The sequence below is a fragment of the Prionailurus viverrinus genome, chromosome C2 (assembly GCF_022837055.1).
Source record: "Prionailurus viverrinus isolate Anna chromosome C2, UM_Priviv_1.0, whole genome shotgun sequence".
NCBI classification, from domain to species: domain Eukaryota; kingdom Metazoa; phylum Chordata; class Mammalia; order Carnivora; family Felidae; genus Prionailurus; species Prionailurus viverrinus.
This window is the reverse complement of record NC_062569.1, coordinates 99,355,256-99,374,236: the sequence shown is the minus strand read 5'-3', so window position 1 is coordinate 99,374,236 and position 18,981 is coordinate 99,355,256. Positions and strand designations below refer to the sequence as shown.

The following is an 18,981-nucleotide window of genomic DNA, read 5'->3' as shown; positions in this document are numbered from 1 at the left end:
TGCACTTTAAATTTTATTTTTATTTACTTATTTTTTATTTTTTAAAGTTTATTTATTTATTTTGAAAGAGAGAGAGTGTGAGCAAGGGAGGGGCGGAGAGAGTTGGAGAGAGTGAGAATACCAAGTAGGCTCCTTGGCATCAGTGCAGAGCCCAAATTGAGTCTTGAACTCATGAATGAGATCATGGACCTGAGCCAAAATCAAGCGCCAGATGCTTAACTGACTGAGCCATCCAGGTGCCCCTATTTTTAAATAATCTTATCCTTCCAGAATACTCCCCAGTACAGTACAAAGAACTTATCCCCTTGGAACTATTTGAGAGTAAGTTGTTACTCTGAAACCTCATTACTCCAGATAGCAAACCAAATATCCTAGCATGTATTTCCAACAAAGAGATTCTCCTGCATAAGCGCAAGCTGACCATCAAAATCAAGAAATTACCATTGACCATTACCATTGTTCAATCCTCAGACCTTCTTCAGTTCCCCCAGATATTCTAATAACATCCTTTATAGCAATTAGATGCAGTTTAGAAATACATAATTACTTTTAGTTGTCATGCTCTTTAATTTTCTTATTCTGAAATAGTCTCTTAGTCTTTTTTGACTTTTGTGCCCTTGATCCTTTTAAAGATTACAGGTGTTATTTTTTAAGTTATCCCTCAATTGTGTTTGTTTAATATTTCCTTGTAACTAAACGTAGGTTATGCAATGTTGACAGAAATGACATGAAAGTGATACTCTGTTCTTTACACTGCATCCTATCAGATGGCCCATGACTTCAGCTTCTACCATTATTGGCGATATTCACTTGGATCACTTGATTAAGATGGTTAATCTGCCAGACTTTACTGTAGTCTGTTTTCCTTTGTAATAATATTTTGTGGCAAGCTACTCTGAAACTACATAAATATACAATTCTTCATCAAACTTTACATTTATTCATTCATTTACTTATATCAGCATGTCCTCATAGTTTCTTGTTTTATTCAGTGAGTCTTAATCCATTACTAGCATTATTTATTTTGATGCTCAAATTGTCCCAGATTTGGGCAGTTGCAGGCCCTTAAGGTGGCTCTGGTGACCTTCTGACTATTCTTAGTATTGTTTGAGCATTTCCTTGCTTTTTGACATAAGGTGTTCCAGGCTTTCTCTGCCTCAGCCCTGGAATCAGTCACTTCTCCAAAAAGTTCTCATTCTTATTTTTTTTTAATGTTTATTTATTTTTGGGAGAGAGAGTGAGAGTGTGCACATGCACATGAGTGGGGGAGGGGCAGAGAGAGAGAGAGAGAGGGAGAGAGAATCCCAAGCAGGCTCCATGCTGTCAGTTCAGAGCCCAGTGTGGGGCCCAAACCCACAAACCACGAGATCATGACTCAAGCTGAAATCAAGAGTAGGACACTTAACTGACTGAGCCCCCCAGGCCCCAGTTGTGATTTCTTCTAAGGGAAGACTGATATTTAGAAGCCAGTGTATTCATTGCTATTGGGGTGTCGTATGCCTGAGCCCTTTAAATAGTAAGAATAAGGGTATATGTAATGTATATATAATTACACACCCATACACATAATATACACACATATTTAGCCATTTGTACATCAGTGTCTTTCTACTTATCTGTCATAAACCAAGAATTCACTCTGAAATCTCTAATTCCTGTCCAACACTACACAGTTCAGTTTTGTTTCCTCCCTTTGATATTTGTAACTCTCTTCGCTGACTGAGAAGCCAGGCTCCCATTATCCTCAATATATTTACTTACTTGATCAGTTGACCTCTATGTAATAAAACTTCATTTCTTTGCCACTCCTTTCCCACATGGATGCCCTTTTACCTGACTTGGTTTCTGACACTTTCCAGTCCAGTTGCTGCCCATCCCATCACGGCACAGGTGCTCTCACCATGTGAAAGCACTCCTCACTCTGCTTGGTCTGACATCCTATGCCAAGCACCTTCCCTGCACTCACTTTACCCTGTGCCAGATCAACCCTCTAAAGGGATGCCCTCCATTCCCTGCTTGTGCTCTGATATTCTGTGCCAGTCTGTCACTGTGTGTGGTTGCCACCCTCACCTCTTCAGGCTCTGACTCCCCAGCACAAAACCACCCTCATGGACTCTATCATGCTGTGTCACCCTCACCTGCTCCAGCTCTGACATGCTTTTGTAGGCTGCTCCTGTTCATGGTCACACTCTTTGCAATGCTTGGGCTCTGCCACCCACACCAGTCTACCTCTTTACACGGTCACCCTTGATGGGCTCTGACTTGGGCCCCTCACCATGTTCTTGTTCTGAAACCATGCTCCAGATCACCCTCATATATGGAGGCCCTTCTTACTTGCTTGGTCTCTGATACTCCATGTAAGGCAACCCTTCTATGTGGACAACTTCCTCATTCTTTTCAGGTTTTGACATTGTTTTGGGCTACTGCAGCTCTTTTCTCCCTCCGCTCCCCTCCAGTGTGGATGCCTCCTTTTCTCTGTTCTACCAATAGCTTTAGGACTGAGCTGTTGAGGAAGAGAAGAAGAGCTAAAATAAGCATAGTCTTAATTTTATAATTAATACATGAATACATTGCATTCCCTAACAAAATCATCATCAAACAGTTTTTAAACTAGCGTCTTGGTCCATGCCATAACCCCCAATTCCATTTATTTATGTTTTTTTAGAGGCAGACACTGTTACCAGTTTGGTATGTATCTTTTTAGACTTTTTTCCTTTGTGTATGTATATATAAACATATAGTTGTATGTATGTATATACATACACACATATAGTTTTGCTTTTTTTTAAATTTTTTAAATTTATTTTTTAAATTTACATCCAAGTTAGTTAGTATATGGTGCAACGATTTCCCACAACCCCTCCAGTAACCCTCTGTTTGTTCTCCATATTTAAGAGTCTCTTATATTGTTGTCCCCTTCCCTGTCTTTATATTTTTTTGCTTCCCTTCCCTTATGTTCATCTGTTTTGGTTCTTAAAGTCCTCATATGAGTGAAGTCATATAATATTTGTCTTTCTCTGACTGATTAATTTCACATAGCATAATACCCTATATATTTATTCACTTAGCATAATACCCATAATAGTTCCATCCACGTAGTTGTGAATGGCAAGATTTCATTATTTTTGATTGCCGAATAATACTTCATTGTGTATATATCTATATGTGTGTGTGTGTGTGTGTGTGTGTATATATATATATATATATATATATATATATATATGTATATATACATACCACATCTTCTTTATCCATTCATCCATCAATGGATATTTGGGCTGTTTCCATACTTTGGCTATTGTCAACAGCACTGCTATAAACATTGGGGTGCATGTGCCCCTTCTAAACAGCATACCTGTATCCCTTGGATAAATACCTAGTAGTGCAATTGCTGGGTCATAGGGTAGTTCTACTTTTAATTTTTTGAGGAACCGCAAAAGAGATCCTCTTTCTCCGCATCCTTGCCAACATCTGTTGTTGCCTGAGTTGTTAATGTTAGCCATTCTGACAGGTGTCAGGTGGTATCTCATTGTGGTTTTGATTTGTATTTCCCTGATGATGAGTGATGTTGAGCATTTTTTCATGTGTCGGTTGGCCATCTGGATGTCTTCTTTGGAGAAGTGTGTATTCATGTCTTTTGCCCACTTCTTCACTGGATTATTTGTTTTTTGGGTGTTGAGTTTGGTAAGTTCTTTATAGATTTTAGATACTAACCCTTTATCTGATAGGTCATTTGCAAATATCTTCTCCCTTTCCATCAGTTGACTTTTAGTTTTGCTGATTGTTTCCTTTGCTGTGCAGAAACTTTTTATTTTGATAATGTCCCAGTAGTTCATTTTTGCTTTTGTTTCCCTTGCCTCTGGAGACGTGTTGAGTAAGACGTTGCTGTGGCCAAGGTCAAAGAGGTTTTTGCCTGCTTTCTTCTGGAGAGTTTTGAAGGCTTCCTGTCTTACATTTAGGTCTTTCATCCATTTTGAGTTTATTTTTGTGTATGGTGTAAGAAAGTGGTCCAGGTTCATTTTTCTGCCTGTCACTGTCCAGTTTTCCCAGCACCGCTTGCTGAAGAGACTGTCCTTATTCCATTGGATATTCTTTCCTGCTTTGTCAAAAATTAGTTGGCCATACGTTTGTGGGTCCATTTCTGGGTTCTCTCTATTCTGTTCCATTGATCTGAGTGTCTGTTTTTGTGCCAGAATCATACTGTCTTGATGATTACAGCTTTGTAATATAGCTTGAAGTTTGGGATTGTGATGCTTCCTGCTTTGGTTTTCTTTTTCAAGATTGCTTTGGCTATTCGGGGTCTTTTCTGGTTCCATACAAATTTTAGGATTGTTTGTTCTAGCTCTGTGAAGAATGCTGGTGTTATTTTGATAGGGATTGCATTGGATATATAGATTGCTTTGGATAGTATTGACATTTTAACAATGTATGTTTTTTCTATCCAGGAGCATGGAATGTTTTTCAATTTTTTTTGTGTCTTCTTCAATTTCTTTCATAAGCTTTCTATAGTTTTCAGTGTATCGATTTTTCACCTCTTTGGTTTGATTTACTCCCAGGTATTTTATGTTTTTTGGTGCAATTATAAATGGGATCGATTCCTTGATTCCTCTTTCTGTTGCTTCATTATTGGTGTATAAGAATGCAACCACTTTCTGTGCATTGATTTTATATCCTGCAACTTTGCTGAATTCATGGATCAGTTCTAGCAGTTTTTTGGTGGAATCTTTAGGGTTTTCCATATAGAGTATCATGTTATCTGTGAAGAGTGAAAGTTTGACCTCCTCTTGGCTGATTTGGATGCCTTTTGTTTTTTTGTGTTGTCTGATAGCTGAGGCTAAGACTTCCAATACTATGTTGAATAACAGTGGTGAGAGTGGACATCCCTGTCTTATTCCTGACCTTAGGGGGAAAGCTCTCAGTTTTTCCCCATTGAGGATGATATTAGTGTTGGGTCTTACATATATGGCATTTATTATCTCAAGGTATGATCCTTCTATCCCTACTTTCATAAGGGTTTTTATCAAGAAAGGATGTTGTATTTTGTCAAATGCTTTCTCTGCATCTATTGAGAGGATCATATGGTTCTTGTCCTTCCTTTTATTGATATGATGAATCACATTGTTTGTTTCGTGGATATTGAACCAGCCCTGCATCCCAAATGTAAATCCCACTTGGTCATGGTGAATAATTTTCTTAATGTATTGTTGGATCCAGTTGGCTAATATTTTGTTGAGGATTTTTGTATCTGTTCATCAGGGAAATTGGTCTGTAGTTCTTCTTAGTGGGGTCTCTGTCTGGTTTTGGAATCAAGGTAATTCTGGCTTCATAGAAAGAGTTTGGAGGTTTTCCTTCCATTTATATTTTTTTGAACAGCTTCAAGAGAATAGGCACTAACTCTTCCTTAAATGTTTGGTAGAATTCCCCTGGAAAGCCATCTGGCTCTGGAATCTTGTTTTTTGGCAGAGTTTGATTACTAATTCAATTTCTTTACTGGTTATGGGTCTGTTCAAATTTTCTATTTCTTCCTGTTTCAGTTTTGGTAGTTTATATGTTTCTAGGAATTTGTCCATTTCTTCCAGATTGCCCATTTTATTGGCATGTAATTGCTCATAATATTCTCTTGTTTTATTTCTGCTGTGTTGGTTGTGATCTCTACTCTTTCATTCTTGATTTTATTTATTTGGGTCCTTTCCGTTTTCTGTTTGATCAAACTGGCTGGGGGTTTGTCAAGTTTGTTAACTCTTTCAAAGAACCAGCTTTTGGTTTCATTGATCTGTTCTACTGTTTTGTTTTGTTTGTTTTTCATTTGTCTGCTTGTTTTTGGTTTTAATAGCATTGATTTCTGCTCTAATCTTTATTATTTTCTGTCTTCTGCTGGTTTTGGGTTTTATTTGTTGTTCTTTTTCTAGCTCTTTAAGGTGTAAGGTTAGATTGTGTATCTGAGACCTATCTTCCTTCTTTAGGAAGGCCTGAATTGCTGTATACTTCCCTCTTATGATCACCTTTGGTTTTGGGCCGTGGTGTTCTCATTTTCATCAGCTTCCATGTACTTTTTAATTTTGTCTTTAACTTCTTGGCTAGCCCTTTCATTCTTTTTTTTTTTTTTTTAATTTTTTTTAACGTTTATTTATTTGTGAGACAGAGAGAGACAGAGTATGAACAGGGGAGGTTCAGAGAGAGAGGGAGACACAGAACTGGAAATAGGCTCCAGGCTCTGAGCTGTCAGCACAGAGCCTGACGCGGGGCTCGAACTCATGGACTGCGAGATCATGACCTGAACCGAAGTCGGACGCTTAACTGACTGAGCCACCCAGGCGCCCCTAGCCCTTTCATTCTTTAGTAGGATGTTCTGTAGTCTCCAAGTATTTCTTATCTTTCCACATTTTTTCTTGTGGTTTATTTCAAATTTCATAGCATTGTGGTCTTAAAATATGCATGGTATGATCTCGATCTTTTTGTATTTGTTGCGGGATGATTTGTGTCCCCAGTGTGTGATCTGTTCTGGAGAATGTTCCATGTGGACTGGAGAAGGATGTGTATTCTGCTGCTTTAGGATGAAATTTTCTGAATATATCTGTTAAGTCCATCTGGTCCAGTGTGTCATTCAAAGCCATTGTTTCCTTGTTGATTTTCTGTTTAGATGATCTGTCCATTGTTGTAAGTGGGGTGTTGAAGTATCCTACTATTATGGTATTATTATCAGTGAGTTTCTTTGTGTTTGTGATTAATTGACATATATATTTGCGTGCTTAATATTTGGAGCATAAATGTTTACAATTGTTAAGTCTTCTTGGTGGATAGACCCCTTGATTATGATATAATGCCCTTCTTCATCTCATGTTACAGTCTTTATTTTAAAGTGTAGATTGTCTGATATAAGTATGGCTACTCTGGCTTTCTTTTGGCGACATTAGCACGATAGATGGTTCTCCATCCCCTTATTTTCAATCTGAAGGTGTCTTTAGGTCTAAAGTGGGTCTCTAGTAAACAACATATAGATAGATCTTGTTTTCTTATCCATTCCATTACCCTATGTCTTTTGATTGGAGCATTTAGTCCATTGATGTTTCGAGTGAATATTGAAAAATATGAATTTATTGCCATTATGTTTCTCGTAGAGTTGGGAGTTTCTGGTGGTGTTCTCTGGTCCTTTCTAGTCTTCGTTGCTTTTGGTATTTTTTTTTATGTCTTTTCTCTCCTCAGAGAGTCCCCCTTAAAATTTCTTGCAGGGCTGGTTTAGTGGTCACAAACTCCTTTAATTTTTGTTTGTCTGGGAAACTTTTAATCTCTCCTTCTATTTTGAATGACAACCTTGCTGGATAAAGAATTCTTGACTGCATATTTTTCCAATTCAGCACATTGAAGATATCCTGCCACTCCTTTCTGGCCTGCCAAGTGTCTGTGGATAGGTCTGCTGCAAACCTGATCTGTCTTCCCTTGTAGATTAAGGACTTTTTTTCCCTTGCTGCTTTCATGATTCTTTCCTTGCCTGAGTATTTTGTGAATTTGACTATGATATGCCTTGTTGATGGTTGGTTTTGTTGAATCTTACGGGGGTCCTCTGTGCTTCCTGGATTTTGATGTCTGTGTCTTTCCCCAGGTTAGAAAAGTCTTCTGCTATGATTTGCTCACCTAACCCTCTACTCCTTTTTCTCTCTCTTCATCTTCTGGGACCCCCTGTGATTCTGACATTGTTCCTTTTTAGTGAGTCACTGATTTATCTAATTCTTAAATTGTGCTCTTTTACCTTAGTCTCCCTCTTTTTTTCTGCTTCATTATTCTCCATACATTTGTCCTCTATATCACTGATTCACTGTTCTGCCTCATCCATCATTGCTGCCGTGGCATCCATTTGAGATTGCAGGTCAATTATAACATTTTTATTTTATTCTGACTAGCTTTTACTTCTCTTATCTCCACAGAAAGGGATTATAATCTATTTTTGACCCCAGCTAGTATTCTTAGTATCGTGATTCTGAATTCTGCTTCAGACATCTTGGTTGTATCTCTGTTGATTAAGTCCTTGGCTGTTGTTTCTTCCTGCTCTTTTGGGGCAAATGCCTTTGTTTCGTCATTTTGAAGGAACAAAATGAATTAATAATGTAAAAAAAAAATAAAATGGAAACATTAAAAGCAACATAAACACACAAATAAATGATGCAAGATACTCATGTGTTTTGTCTGGTAATTGAAAGGAGTTTGATAGATTAGAGAAAAAGGGGAAAAAAGATAAAAAGTAAAAAAAAGAAAAAAAAGAAAAACAAAAAAAGGAAAACGTTTGAAAATTTGAGAAAATGAATACAGTGAAATAGAATAAAATGAAATGATGGAAGTAAAATAGGATTTGAAAAATTTACAAAAAAGTAAAAAATACAGTAGAAAAAATAATATTTTAATAAAAATTGAAAATAAAAATTTTTTCTTTTTCTGTATTCAAAAAAAAGAAAAGAAATGAAAAAGAAAGAAAAAAAAGACTATTGAATAGATGGAGCAGCAAACAGACTGAAATACAATTGAAATTACATGTTTTCTCCTAGAAGTCAAAGTATGAAGTACTTTATAGTCCATAAACTAAGCAGGCAGAGAGATTTGTGGTGATCCTAAAAAGTGAGGTTGGCCCAGTTGGTCTGGGCTTAGTGTAATGGCTCCATTCTCCACTAGATGGCACCACTTAGCTTACTGGTGGTGGATTGTTGTTGCGCTTGTAGGTGTGTATGCGCATGCGCAGGAGGGGTGAAAATGGTGTCACCCAGCTACCCAGTCTCTAGTATCGGAACTATGTGCTCTCCCCGACCAGTAATTGTGCACCTGTCTTTTGTCCCCGGCTTCTGTCCACTTCCTGCTTTTACACTGTCTGTGTCCAAGCCATCAGGTTGTCAGGAGGCACCTCCCTCCTGAGTTTTATCTCAGATGTGGCTCTGTTCCCCGACCCCTCACTTCTGAGAGACTGCAGCTTTGACCCTCTCAGATCCTCTGGGAGAGGGTCTCACCAAGCAATGGCTGGGTGTCAGCCACATCCAGGAATGTTCACAGGTCCATGCTGCTGCTGATGCCCATCGACTGCTGCTGGGTGCCAATCCACCCCAGAAAAAGTTCATGCAATCGTGTAGCAGCAGCATTTTAGGGATTGTGGAAAATCACAACACATGTCTGGCACCAGGCTTCACTCTTAACGACCTTGTTCTAGCACCAGTGAATGTGGTCGTTCCCTGGGGTCTGCTGGGACTGGGTGGCCGCACAGCCTCTACCAAATGTCCTTCGAGTAGTGGAACCACTTCTCCCTGTGTGACCTGAGGATCTCCTGCAGTCCACTCTGCTCCTGGGGATTCGCCTTTCCCACCAGAGCACCACCAGGTATTGAGCTGTGGAGTTTCAGACTCTGTGCTCCCCCTGTTTATAGAGTCTTAATGCAATTTAAACCCTCCTCTTTCGCCCTTTATAGTTCAATCCCTGAGGCCGTTTCCATGTTTCCACTTTCTCTCCAGCTGCTTTTGGCGGGGGGTGCTTTTCCCATACTCTCCTCCCATCTCTGTCCTCTCTCTGCAAGCAAAAACTCATCCCTGCCCTCTGCAGCTTCTCTCTTCCCCAGTTTACCTCTCCATGCTGTGTACCTGCTGAGTTCTGTGGTTCAGGTTGTGCAGATTGTTGTGTTAATCCTCATATCAGTTTTTTAGGTTCGCAGGATAGTTTAGTGTTGGTCTTGCTGTATATCATGGACGCGAGATGCAGAAAAAATTTCCATGCTGTTCTGCCATCTTGGCTCCTCCTCTGCTTTGTTTTTAAAAGCAAATTCTATCTTATACATGTTGTTTTTCAGTTTTCCTTTCTTAAAAAGAGCTTAACAGTTTTTGGAGTTATAGGTTAGCACATACAGATAGAGCTATTTCTGTTTATACATGTGCTGTGTAGTATTTCATAGAATGAATTTACCATGGTTTCCTTGTTCTAATGTTAGTTCATTTCCAATATTTTGTTATTACCCACCAGTGCTGCAGTGAACAGCCTGACCATGCCTTCTAGAGCTCATGTATGATTTTTCCTCACATATTTAGTGAAATTGCAGGGTCAAGCATTTTAATTTTAATAACAACTGGCATTTGCTGAATATATTTGTTCTAAGACACTGTGTTAAGTTCTTTACATATATTTTCTCATTTAATTTTTACAAAAGTTTGCTACTATAGTTATTCCCATTTTGCAGATGAGGAAACTAAGGAAAAGAAAAGTGACCCAAGAAACTAAGAACTGTAGAACTAAGTGATAGATTGTATGCATGAGTGGATAAAGTAGATTACAAGTTATTTAGTTTAAGACGTGGGAATTAGTAAGCATAAGACAGTGGTGAAAGAGAGATGAGGAGGTTTTTCTTATCTATATACCTGAACAAAAAGGTTGCAAGATTATTATAATACAAAAAATACAAAAAAAAAAATGATTTGGGTCTAAGAAAATGAGATAGAGGATAGTAAGTAGTCATCGTTAAGTTACATATTATGTATGTAATCGTATTTGGAAAATCTAGATATATGCTTGTTATGAAAAGTTTTCCTTTATGGAGTATATATATAGCAACATTTCAATTTACTAACTAGAAAATAGCACTTTAAAATCTTTCTATGAAAAGTATAAACACCCAAAACATTATTTGTTTGACATGTTATTTAACAAATCAAACAACAACTGAGCTTTCTCATCCCTAAAAATAACCACTCAGTCATGAAAAGTCACTAACTATGGGGTCGGAAGAGATGATACACTGAGAGACTGTCGTTAGTGCTGTCACTTGTCAGATTTTCTCATAAAAGCCTATTTCAAAACGTGACTTTGCAAAATCAATTAAATGCAGAGGAAGAGATAGAGCTAAAACCAAACATAGAATTATAGATTGAAACATGCTTTTTTTTTCTATAGCATTCAAAGCAAAGTTAAGTTTTAACATGGGAGTGTTATATATATAATTAGTAGAAGTTAACTATTTCTGGATTTTTCAGAAGACTATGAAAGATGATATTATTTGAAATTAAGATCTTTAAAATAGGGCACCTGGGTGGCTCAGTTGATTAGGTATCTGCCTCTTGATCTCAGCTCTGGTCATGATCTCACTGGTTGTGGGTTTGAGCCCCACATCAGCCTCCATGGTGGTGGTGCGGAGGCTGCTTGGGATTCTCTCTCTCTCTCTCTCTCTCTCTCTCTCTCTCTCTCTCCCCCCCCCCCCCTGCCCCGTCCCTCCCCTGCTTGCACGATGTGTCGTCTCTCTCAAAATAAATAAATAAATGTAAAAAAATTTTTTAAGAAGATTATTTTAATAGTTAAATTACATGTACATAAATATCTACCTATTTCAAGCTCCTTTCCTGAGTAAATATTGATAAAATTGTACTTCCTGTAAGATACAATTTTTAAAGATACCTCGTTCATGTACCAGTTACCTGTTTTTCTTCTCTTTTAGCAAAGAGTGAAACAAAAGTAATATATAGGGGCACGTTGGTGGCTCAGTCTATTAAGCATCCAACTCGGCTCAGGTCATTATCTCATGGATCATGCGTTCAAGCCCTACATTGGGCTCTGTGCTGACAGCTCAGAGCCTGGAGCCTGCTTTGAATTCTGTGTCCCCCCCCCTCTCTGCCCCTTCCCCCCTCCCACACACTCTCTCTCTCTCTCTCTCTCAAAAATAATCATTAAAAAATTTTTTTTAAATATAAAGTAGGTAATGGTGTCATATTAGTTTGCTTTCACCATAGCAAGTGCCAACAGATCCTCATGACACTCCTTCCCACTTTTTTTTATGACACTAAAATCATTGTTCTGTTTTTCTTTGCAGTTTTTCTTCACATCTTTTGGTGCCAGAGACAGAAGTTACCTCAGTATCTTTAGGTTGTGGCAGAATGTACTATTAGACAAGGTAAGTGTTCATACCAGAGGCAGGTACTTATTATAATGGCAACATCCCAATGTGTACCTCAACAGTGTTTGTGAGTTGAAAGTTCCTTTTTATGTTTTTGGAGTTAATTTTGACTAGACTATTGAAATTCCAAGAAGAAACTCGAAACAAAATAGAATCCATAGTTATGTTAAGATGTTGATTGTATAGTAGTCTCCCCTTTATCTGTAGGGGATATGGTCCAAGACCCACAGTGGATGCCTGAAACTGCAGACAGTACTGAAACTAATATATATGTTATGTTATTTCCTATATGTGCATACCTATGATAAAATTTAATTTGTAAATTAGGCATGGTAAGAGATTAATAAAAATAATTACATAGAATAATTGTAACAATATACTATAATAGAAGTTATGTGAATGTGGTATCTTTCTTTCTCTTAAAATACCTTATTATGCTATACTCATCTTTCGTCTTGATGATATGAGATTATCAAACGACTGCATGATGAAGTGAGGTGAATGACATAGCCTTGTGATGTATTGTTGTGCTACTAATTCTGATGGTATGTCAGAAGGAGGACAGTCTACTTCTTGACTGTGATCGACTTTGGGTAACTAAAACTGGGGAAACTGAACTTATAGATAAGGGGGGAGGGACTACTGCAAATCCTCAGGGTAACCACCAAGAAAATAGCTTTAAAAATATAGTAAAAGAAATATCAAGGGACTTAAAATGGTATACTAGATCTATTTCACACATAAGAAGGCAGTAATGGAAGAATAGAGGGACTAACAAGATATAAAACACATAGAAAAAAATAGCAAAATGGCTATTAAACATAGCCATTAAATCATTAAACATAAAAGATTAAGCACTTTAATCAGAAGGCAGAGGTAGGCAGAAAGAATGAAAAAAAAAACTTGATCCAACTATATGCTGTCTATATGAAATATGTTAGATTTAAAGATACAAACAGATGGACAATAAAAGGATGGAAACAAAATATACCATACAAATAGTAACCAAAAGAAAGTTGAAGTGACTGCGGTAGTATCAAACAAAATAGACTGTAAAACAAAAATTAATAGAGACAAGGAATAATATTTTATAATACTAAAAGAGTCAATCCATAACAATTTATAAACTTATATACACCTAATAACAGAGCCCTAAAATACATGAAACAAACCTGGCAGAATTGAAGGGGGAAACAGACAATTCAACAATAATAGTTGGAGATTTCAACACCCCACTTTCGATTATGTGTAGAACAACCAAGGAGATCAACAAGAAAACAGAAGACTTGAACAAAACTATAAACTAACTAGAACTAAAAGACATCTAAGGGACAGTCCACTCAAAACAGAATACACATCCTTCTCAATTATACATGGAACATTCTCCAGGACAGACCATATGCTAGACCATAAAAGAAACGTTAGTAATTCAAGAGTATTGAAATAATACAGTGGACCACAATGGAATGAAATTAGAACTCAATAACAGATGTTTGGGAAATTCATAAAAAGTGGGTATTAAATAAGACATTCCTAAATAACCAGAGTCCAAGAAGAATTCACAAGATAAATTAGAACATAGTTTGAGTTAAATGAAAACAAAAAGACAACATACTAGAACTCATGAGGTACACTTAAAGCAGTGCTAAAAGGGGGATATTATAACTATAAATATCTATATGATAAAAGAAGAATGATTTCAAATGAATAACCTAACTTTTCACCTTAAGAAATTAAAGAAAACACACTAAACTTAAAGGAAATAGAAGCAAGGAAGTACTAAACATTAGAACAGAAGTGAATGAAAAAGAGATTTCAAAAAGATGATCAACAGAACCAAAAGATTTTTCTTTGAAAAGATCAATAAAGTTGACAATTTTTGGCTAGACTGAACAAGAAAAAAATATTAAAATTATTAAATTCAGAAGTGAAACTGGAAACATTACTACTGACCCTACAAAATGAAGAGGATTCAGGAAGATGGCGGCGTAGGAGGACGCTGGGCTCACCTCGTCCTGCTGATCACTTAGATTCCATCCATACCTGCCTAAATAACCCAGAAAACCGCCAGAAGGCTAGCAGAACGGACTCTCCGGAGCCAAGCATAGACAAGAGGCCAACGGAAGAGGGTAGGAAGGGCGGAGAGGCGGTGCGTGCTACACGGACTGGCGGGAGGGAGCCAGGGCGGTGGAGGGGCAGCCCGCCTGGCAAGGCAGAGCCTGAGTCTGGCTTGCAAAAGTGGAGGGGCCGGACTGCATGAGTTCTGATGGCCAGCGGGACTTAACATCTGGAATGTTATAAGTCAACAGCTCTGCTCAGAGAGTGGGAGGGTGAGAGGACAACAGGAGGGAGAGGTGTAGAGCCCTGGAAGACAGAGCCCTGTTCTGCTCGACCAGGAACAAAGGCGCTGGCCAGCGCCATCTCCCTCTCCCATCCCCCAGCCGAAACCCCAAAGGGAACCAGTTCACCGAACTTGCTTGTGCACTGCGCAAACACCCAACACTGTGCTTCTGTGGATTCATAACTCCGACAGGTTGGCCTCCCTCCCGGTGCTGCAGGGCCCCTCCTACAGGGGACCACCCACAGCAAAGCTAGCTGAGCCTGCCCCTCCCACCCCTGTGCACCTTGTGGATCCACCCTGGTTAATACAGCAGATCCCATCAAAGCAGCACCACAAGCCTGGCAGTGTGCAAGTAGCCCAGACAGGGGCCACACCACTCCACAGTGAGTTCTGCCCCTGGGAGAGAGGAAGATAAGGTACACACCAGTCTGACTGTAGCCCCAGTGGTGGGCTGGGGACAGACATCGGGTCTGACTGTGGCCCTGTCCACCAACACAAGTTACTCCAGACAGCACAGGGGAAGTGCCCTGCAGTTCCACGCCACCCCAGGGACTATCCAAAATGATGAAACGAAAGAATTCTCCTCAAAAGAAACTCCAGGAAGTAGCGACAGCTATCGAATTGATCAGAAACGATTTAAGCAATATAATGGAACCAGAATTATAATAATAGTCATAAAATTAATCGCTGGGCTTGAAAAAATTATAGAGAACAGCAGAGAATCTATTGCTACAGAGATCAAGGGACTAAGAAATAGGAGGAGCTAAAAAATGCTATAAATGAGGTGCATAATAAAATGGAGGTGACCACAGCTTGGTTTGAAGGGGCAGAGGAGAGAATAGGTGAATTAGAAGATAAAATTATGGAAAAAGAGGAAGCTGAGAAAACGAGATAAAAAAATCCAGGAGTATGAGGGGAGAATTAGAGAACTAAGTGATGCAATCAAACATAACAATATCCATATAATAGCAATTCCAGAAGAGGAAGAGAGAGAGAAAGGGGCTGAAGGTGTACTTGAACAAATTATAGAACTTCCCTGATCTGGGAAAGGAAAAAGGCATTGAAATCCAAGAGGCACAGAGAACTCCTTTAGACGTAATTTGAATCGATCTTCTGCATGACATATCATAGTGAAACTGGCAAAATACAAGGATAAAGAGAAAATTCTGAAAGCATCTAGGGATAAACATGCTCTAACATATAAAGGGAGACTGATAAGACTAGTGGCAGACCTATCTACTGAAACTTGGCAGGCCAGAAAGGAATGGCAGGAAATCTTCAATGTGATGAACAGAAAAAATATGCAGCTGAGAATCCTTTATCCAGCAAGTCTGTAATTCAGAATAGAAGGAGAGATAAAGGTCTTCCCAAACAAACAAAAACTGAAGGAATTCATCACCACTAAACCATCACCACTAAACCAACCACTAATAAGAGATCCTAAGGGGGATTCTGTGAGTGAAATGTTGCAAGGACCACAAAGTACCAGAGACTTCACTACAAGCATGAAACCTACAGACATCACAATGACCCTATTTTTTTATTTTTTTTTCAACATTTTTTATTTATTTTTGGGACAGAGACACAGCATGAACGGGGGAGGGGCAGAGAGAGAGGGAGACACAGAATCGGAAACAGGCTCCAGGCTCCGAGCCATCAGCCCAGAGCCTGACGCGGGGCTCGACCTCACGGACCGTGAGATCGTGACCTGGCTGAAGTCGGATGCTTAACCGACTGCGCCACCCAGGCGCCCCACAATGACTCTAAACCCATATCTTTCTATAATAACACTGAATGTAAATGGACTAAATTCTCCAACCAAAAGACATAGGGTATCAGAATGTATAAAAAACCAAGACCCATCTATTTGCTGTCTACAAGAGACTCATTTTAGACCTGAGGACACCTTCAGATTGAAAGTGAGGGAATGGAGAACTATCTATCATGCTACTGGAAGTCAAAAGAAAGCTGAAGTAGCCATACTTGTATCAGACAAACTAGACTTTAAAGGCTGTAACAAGAGATGAAGAAGGGCATTATATAACCATTACAGGGTCTATCCATCAGGAAGAGCTAACAATTATAAATGTCTATGCACCAAATACGGGAGCCCCAAATATATAAAAGAATTAATCACAAACATAAGCAACCTTATTGATAAGAATGTGGTAATTGCAGGGGACTTTAATACTCCACTTACAATAATGGATAGATCATCTAGACACAGGATCAATAAAGAAACAAGGGCCCTGAATGATACATTGGATCAGATGGACTTGACAGATATATTTAGAACTCTGCATCCCAAAGCAACGGAGTATATTTTCTTCTTGAGTGCACATAGAACATTCTCCAAGATAGATCACATACTGGGTCACAAAACAGCCCTTCAAAGTATACAAGAATTGAGATCATACCATGCATACTTTCAGACCACAATGCTATGAAGCTTGAAATCAACCACAGGAAAAAGTCTGGAAAACCTCCAAAAGCATGGAGGTTAAACAACTACTAAAGAATGAGTGGGTCAACCAGGCAATAAGAGAAGAAATTAAAAAATATATGGAAACAAACGAAAATGAAAATAAAACAATCCAAACAATTTGGGATGCAGCGAAGGCAGTCCTGAGAGGAAAATACATTGTGATCCAGGCCTATGTCAAGAAACAAGAAAAATCCCAAATACAAAATCTAACAGCACACCTAAAGGAAATAGAAGCAGAACAGCAAAGACACCCCAAACCCAGAAGAAGAAGGGAAATAATAAAGATCAGAGCAGAAATAAACAATATAGAATCTAAAAAAACTGTAGAGCAGATCAATGAAACCAAGAGTTGGTTTTTCTGAAAAAATAAACAAAATTGATAAACCTCTAGCCAGGCTTCTCAAAAAGAAAAGGGAGATGACCCAAATAGATAAAATCATAATGAACATGGAATTATTACAACCAATCCCTCATAAATACAAGCAATTATCAGGGAATACTATGAAAAATTATATGCCAACAAACTGGACACCCAGGAAGAAATGGACAAATTCCTAAGCACCCACACACTTCCAAAACTCAAACAGAAAGAAATAGAAAACTTGAACAGACCCATAACCAGTGAAGAAATTGAATCAGTTATCAAAAATCTCCCAACAAATATGAGTCCAGGACCAGATGGCTTTCCAGGGGAATTCTACCAGACATTTAAAGCAGAGATAATACCTATCCTTCTCAAGCTGTTCCAAAAAAATAGAAAGGGAAGGAAAACTTTCAGACTCATTCTATTAAGCCAGCATTACTTTGATTTCCAAACCAGACAGAGACCCAGCAAAAAAAGAGAACTACAGACCAATATCCCTGATGAATATGGATGCAAAAATTCTCAATAAGAAACTAGCAAATCGAATTCAATAGCATATAAAAAGAATTATTCACCATGATCAAGTGGTATTCATTCCTGGGATGCAGGGCTGGTTCAACATTCGCAAATCAATCAACATGATACATCACATTAATAAAAGAAAAGATAAGGGGCGCCTGGGTGGCTCAGTCGGTTGAGCGTCCGACTTCAGCTCAGGTCATGATCTCACGGTCCGTGAGTTCGAGCCCCGCGTCAGGCTCTGTGCTGATAGCTCAGAGCCTGGAGCCTGCTTCAGATTCTGTGTCTCTCTCTCTCTCTCTGACCCTCCCCTGTTCATGCTCTGTCTCTCTCTGTCTCAAAAATAAATAAACATTAAAAAAAATAAAAAATTAAAAGATAAGAACCATATGATCCTGTCAATCAATGCAGAAAAAACATTTGACAAAATTCAGCATCATTTCTTAATAAAAACCCTCGAGAACGTCGGGATAGAAGGAACATACTTAAACATCATAAAAGCCATTTATGAAAAGCCCACAGCTAATATCATCCTCAATGGGGAAAAACTGAGAGTTTTCCCCCTGAGATCAGGAACACGACAGGGATGTCCTCTCTCACCGCTGTTGTTTAACATAGTGTTGGAAGTGCTATCATCAGCAATCAGACAACAAAAGGAAATCAAAGGCATCAAAATTGGCAAAGATGAAGTCAAGCTTTCACTTTTTGCAGATGACATGATATTATACATGGAAAAACCGATAGACTCCACCAAAGTCTGCTAGAACTGATACATGAATTCAGCAAAGTCGCAGGATACAAAATCAATGTACAGAAATCAGTTGCATTCTTATACACTAACAATGAAGCAACAGAAAGACAAATAAATAAACTGATCCCATTCACAATTGCACCAAGAAGCATAAAATATCTAGGAATAAACCTAACAAAAGATGTAAAAGATCTGCATGCTGAAAACTATAGAAAGCTTATGAAGGAAATTGAAGAAGCCATAAAGAAATGGAAAAACATTCTGTGCTCATGGATTGGAAGAATAAATATTGTTAAAATGTCAATACTACCCAAAGCAATCTACACATTCAGTGCAATCCTAATCAAAATTGCACCAGCATTCTTCTTGAAGCTAGAACAAGCTATCCTAAAATTTGTGTGGAACCACAAAAGATCCTGAATAGCCAAAGGAATTTTGAAGAAGAAGACCAAAGCAGGAGGCATCACAATCCCAGACTTAAGCCTCTACTACAAAGCTATAATCATCAAGACAGCATGGTATTGGCACAAAAACAGACACATAGACCAATGGAATGGAATAGAAACCCCAGAATTAGTCCCACAAAAGTATGGCCAACTAATCTTTGACAAAACAG

At 38.5% G+C, this 18,981-nt stretch overlaps 1 protein-coding gene across 1 annotated transcript in view; it reads left to right on the top strand.

Annotated features, from left to right (window-relative positions):
• Positions 1 to 18,981, top strand: part of GRAMD1C (GRAM domain containing 1C) — a 115,015-nt gene that overhangs the window by 30,392 nt on the left and 65,642 nt on the right. The window contains exon 6 of the mRNA XM_047874270.1: positions 11,822 to 11,902. Coding sequence (XP_047730226.1) covers positions 11,822 to 11,902 — 81 coding nt within the window. The remainder of the gene's footprint in view (positions 1 to 11,821; positions 11,903 to 18,981) is intronic.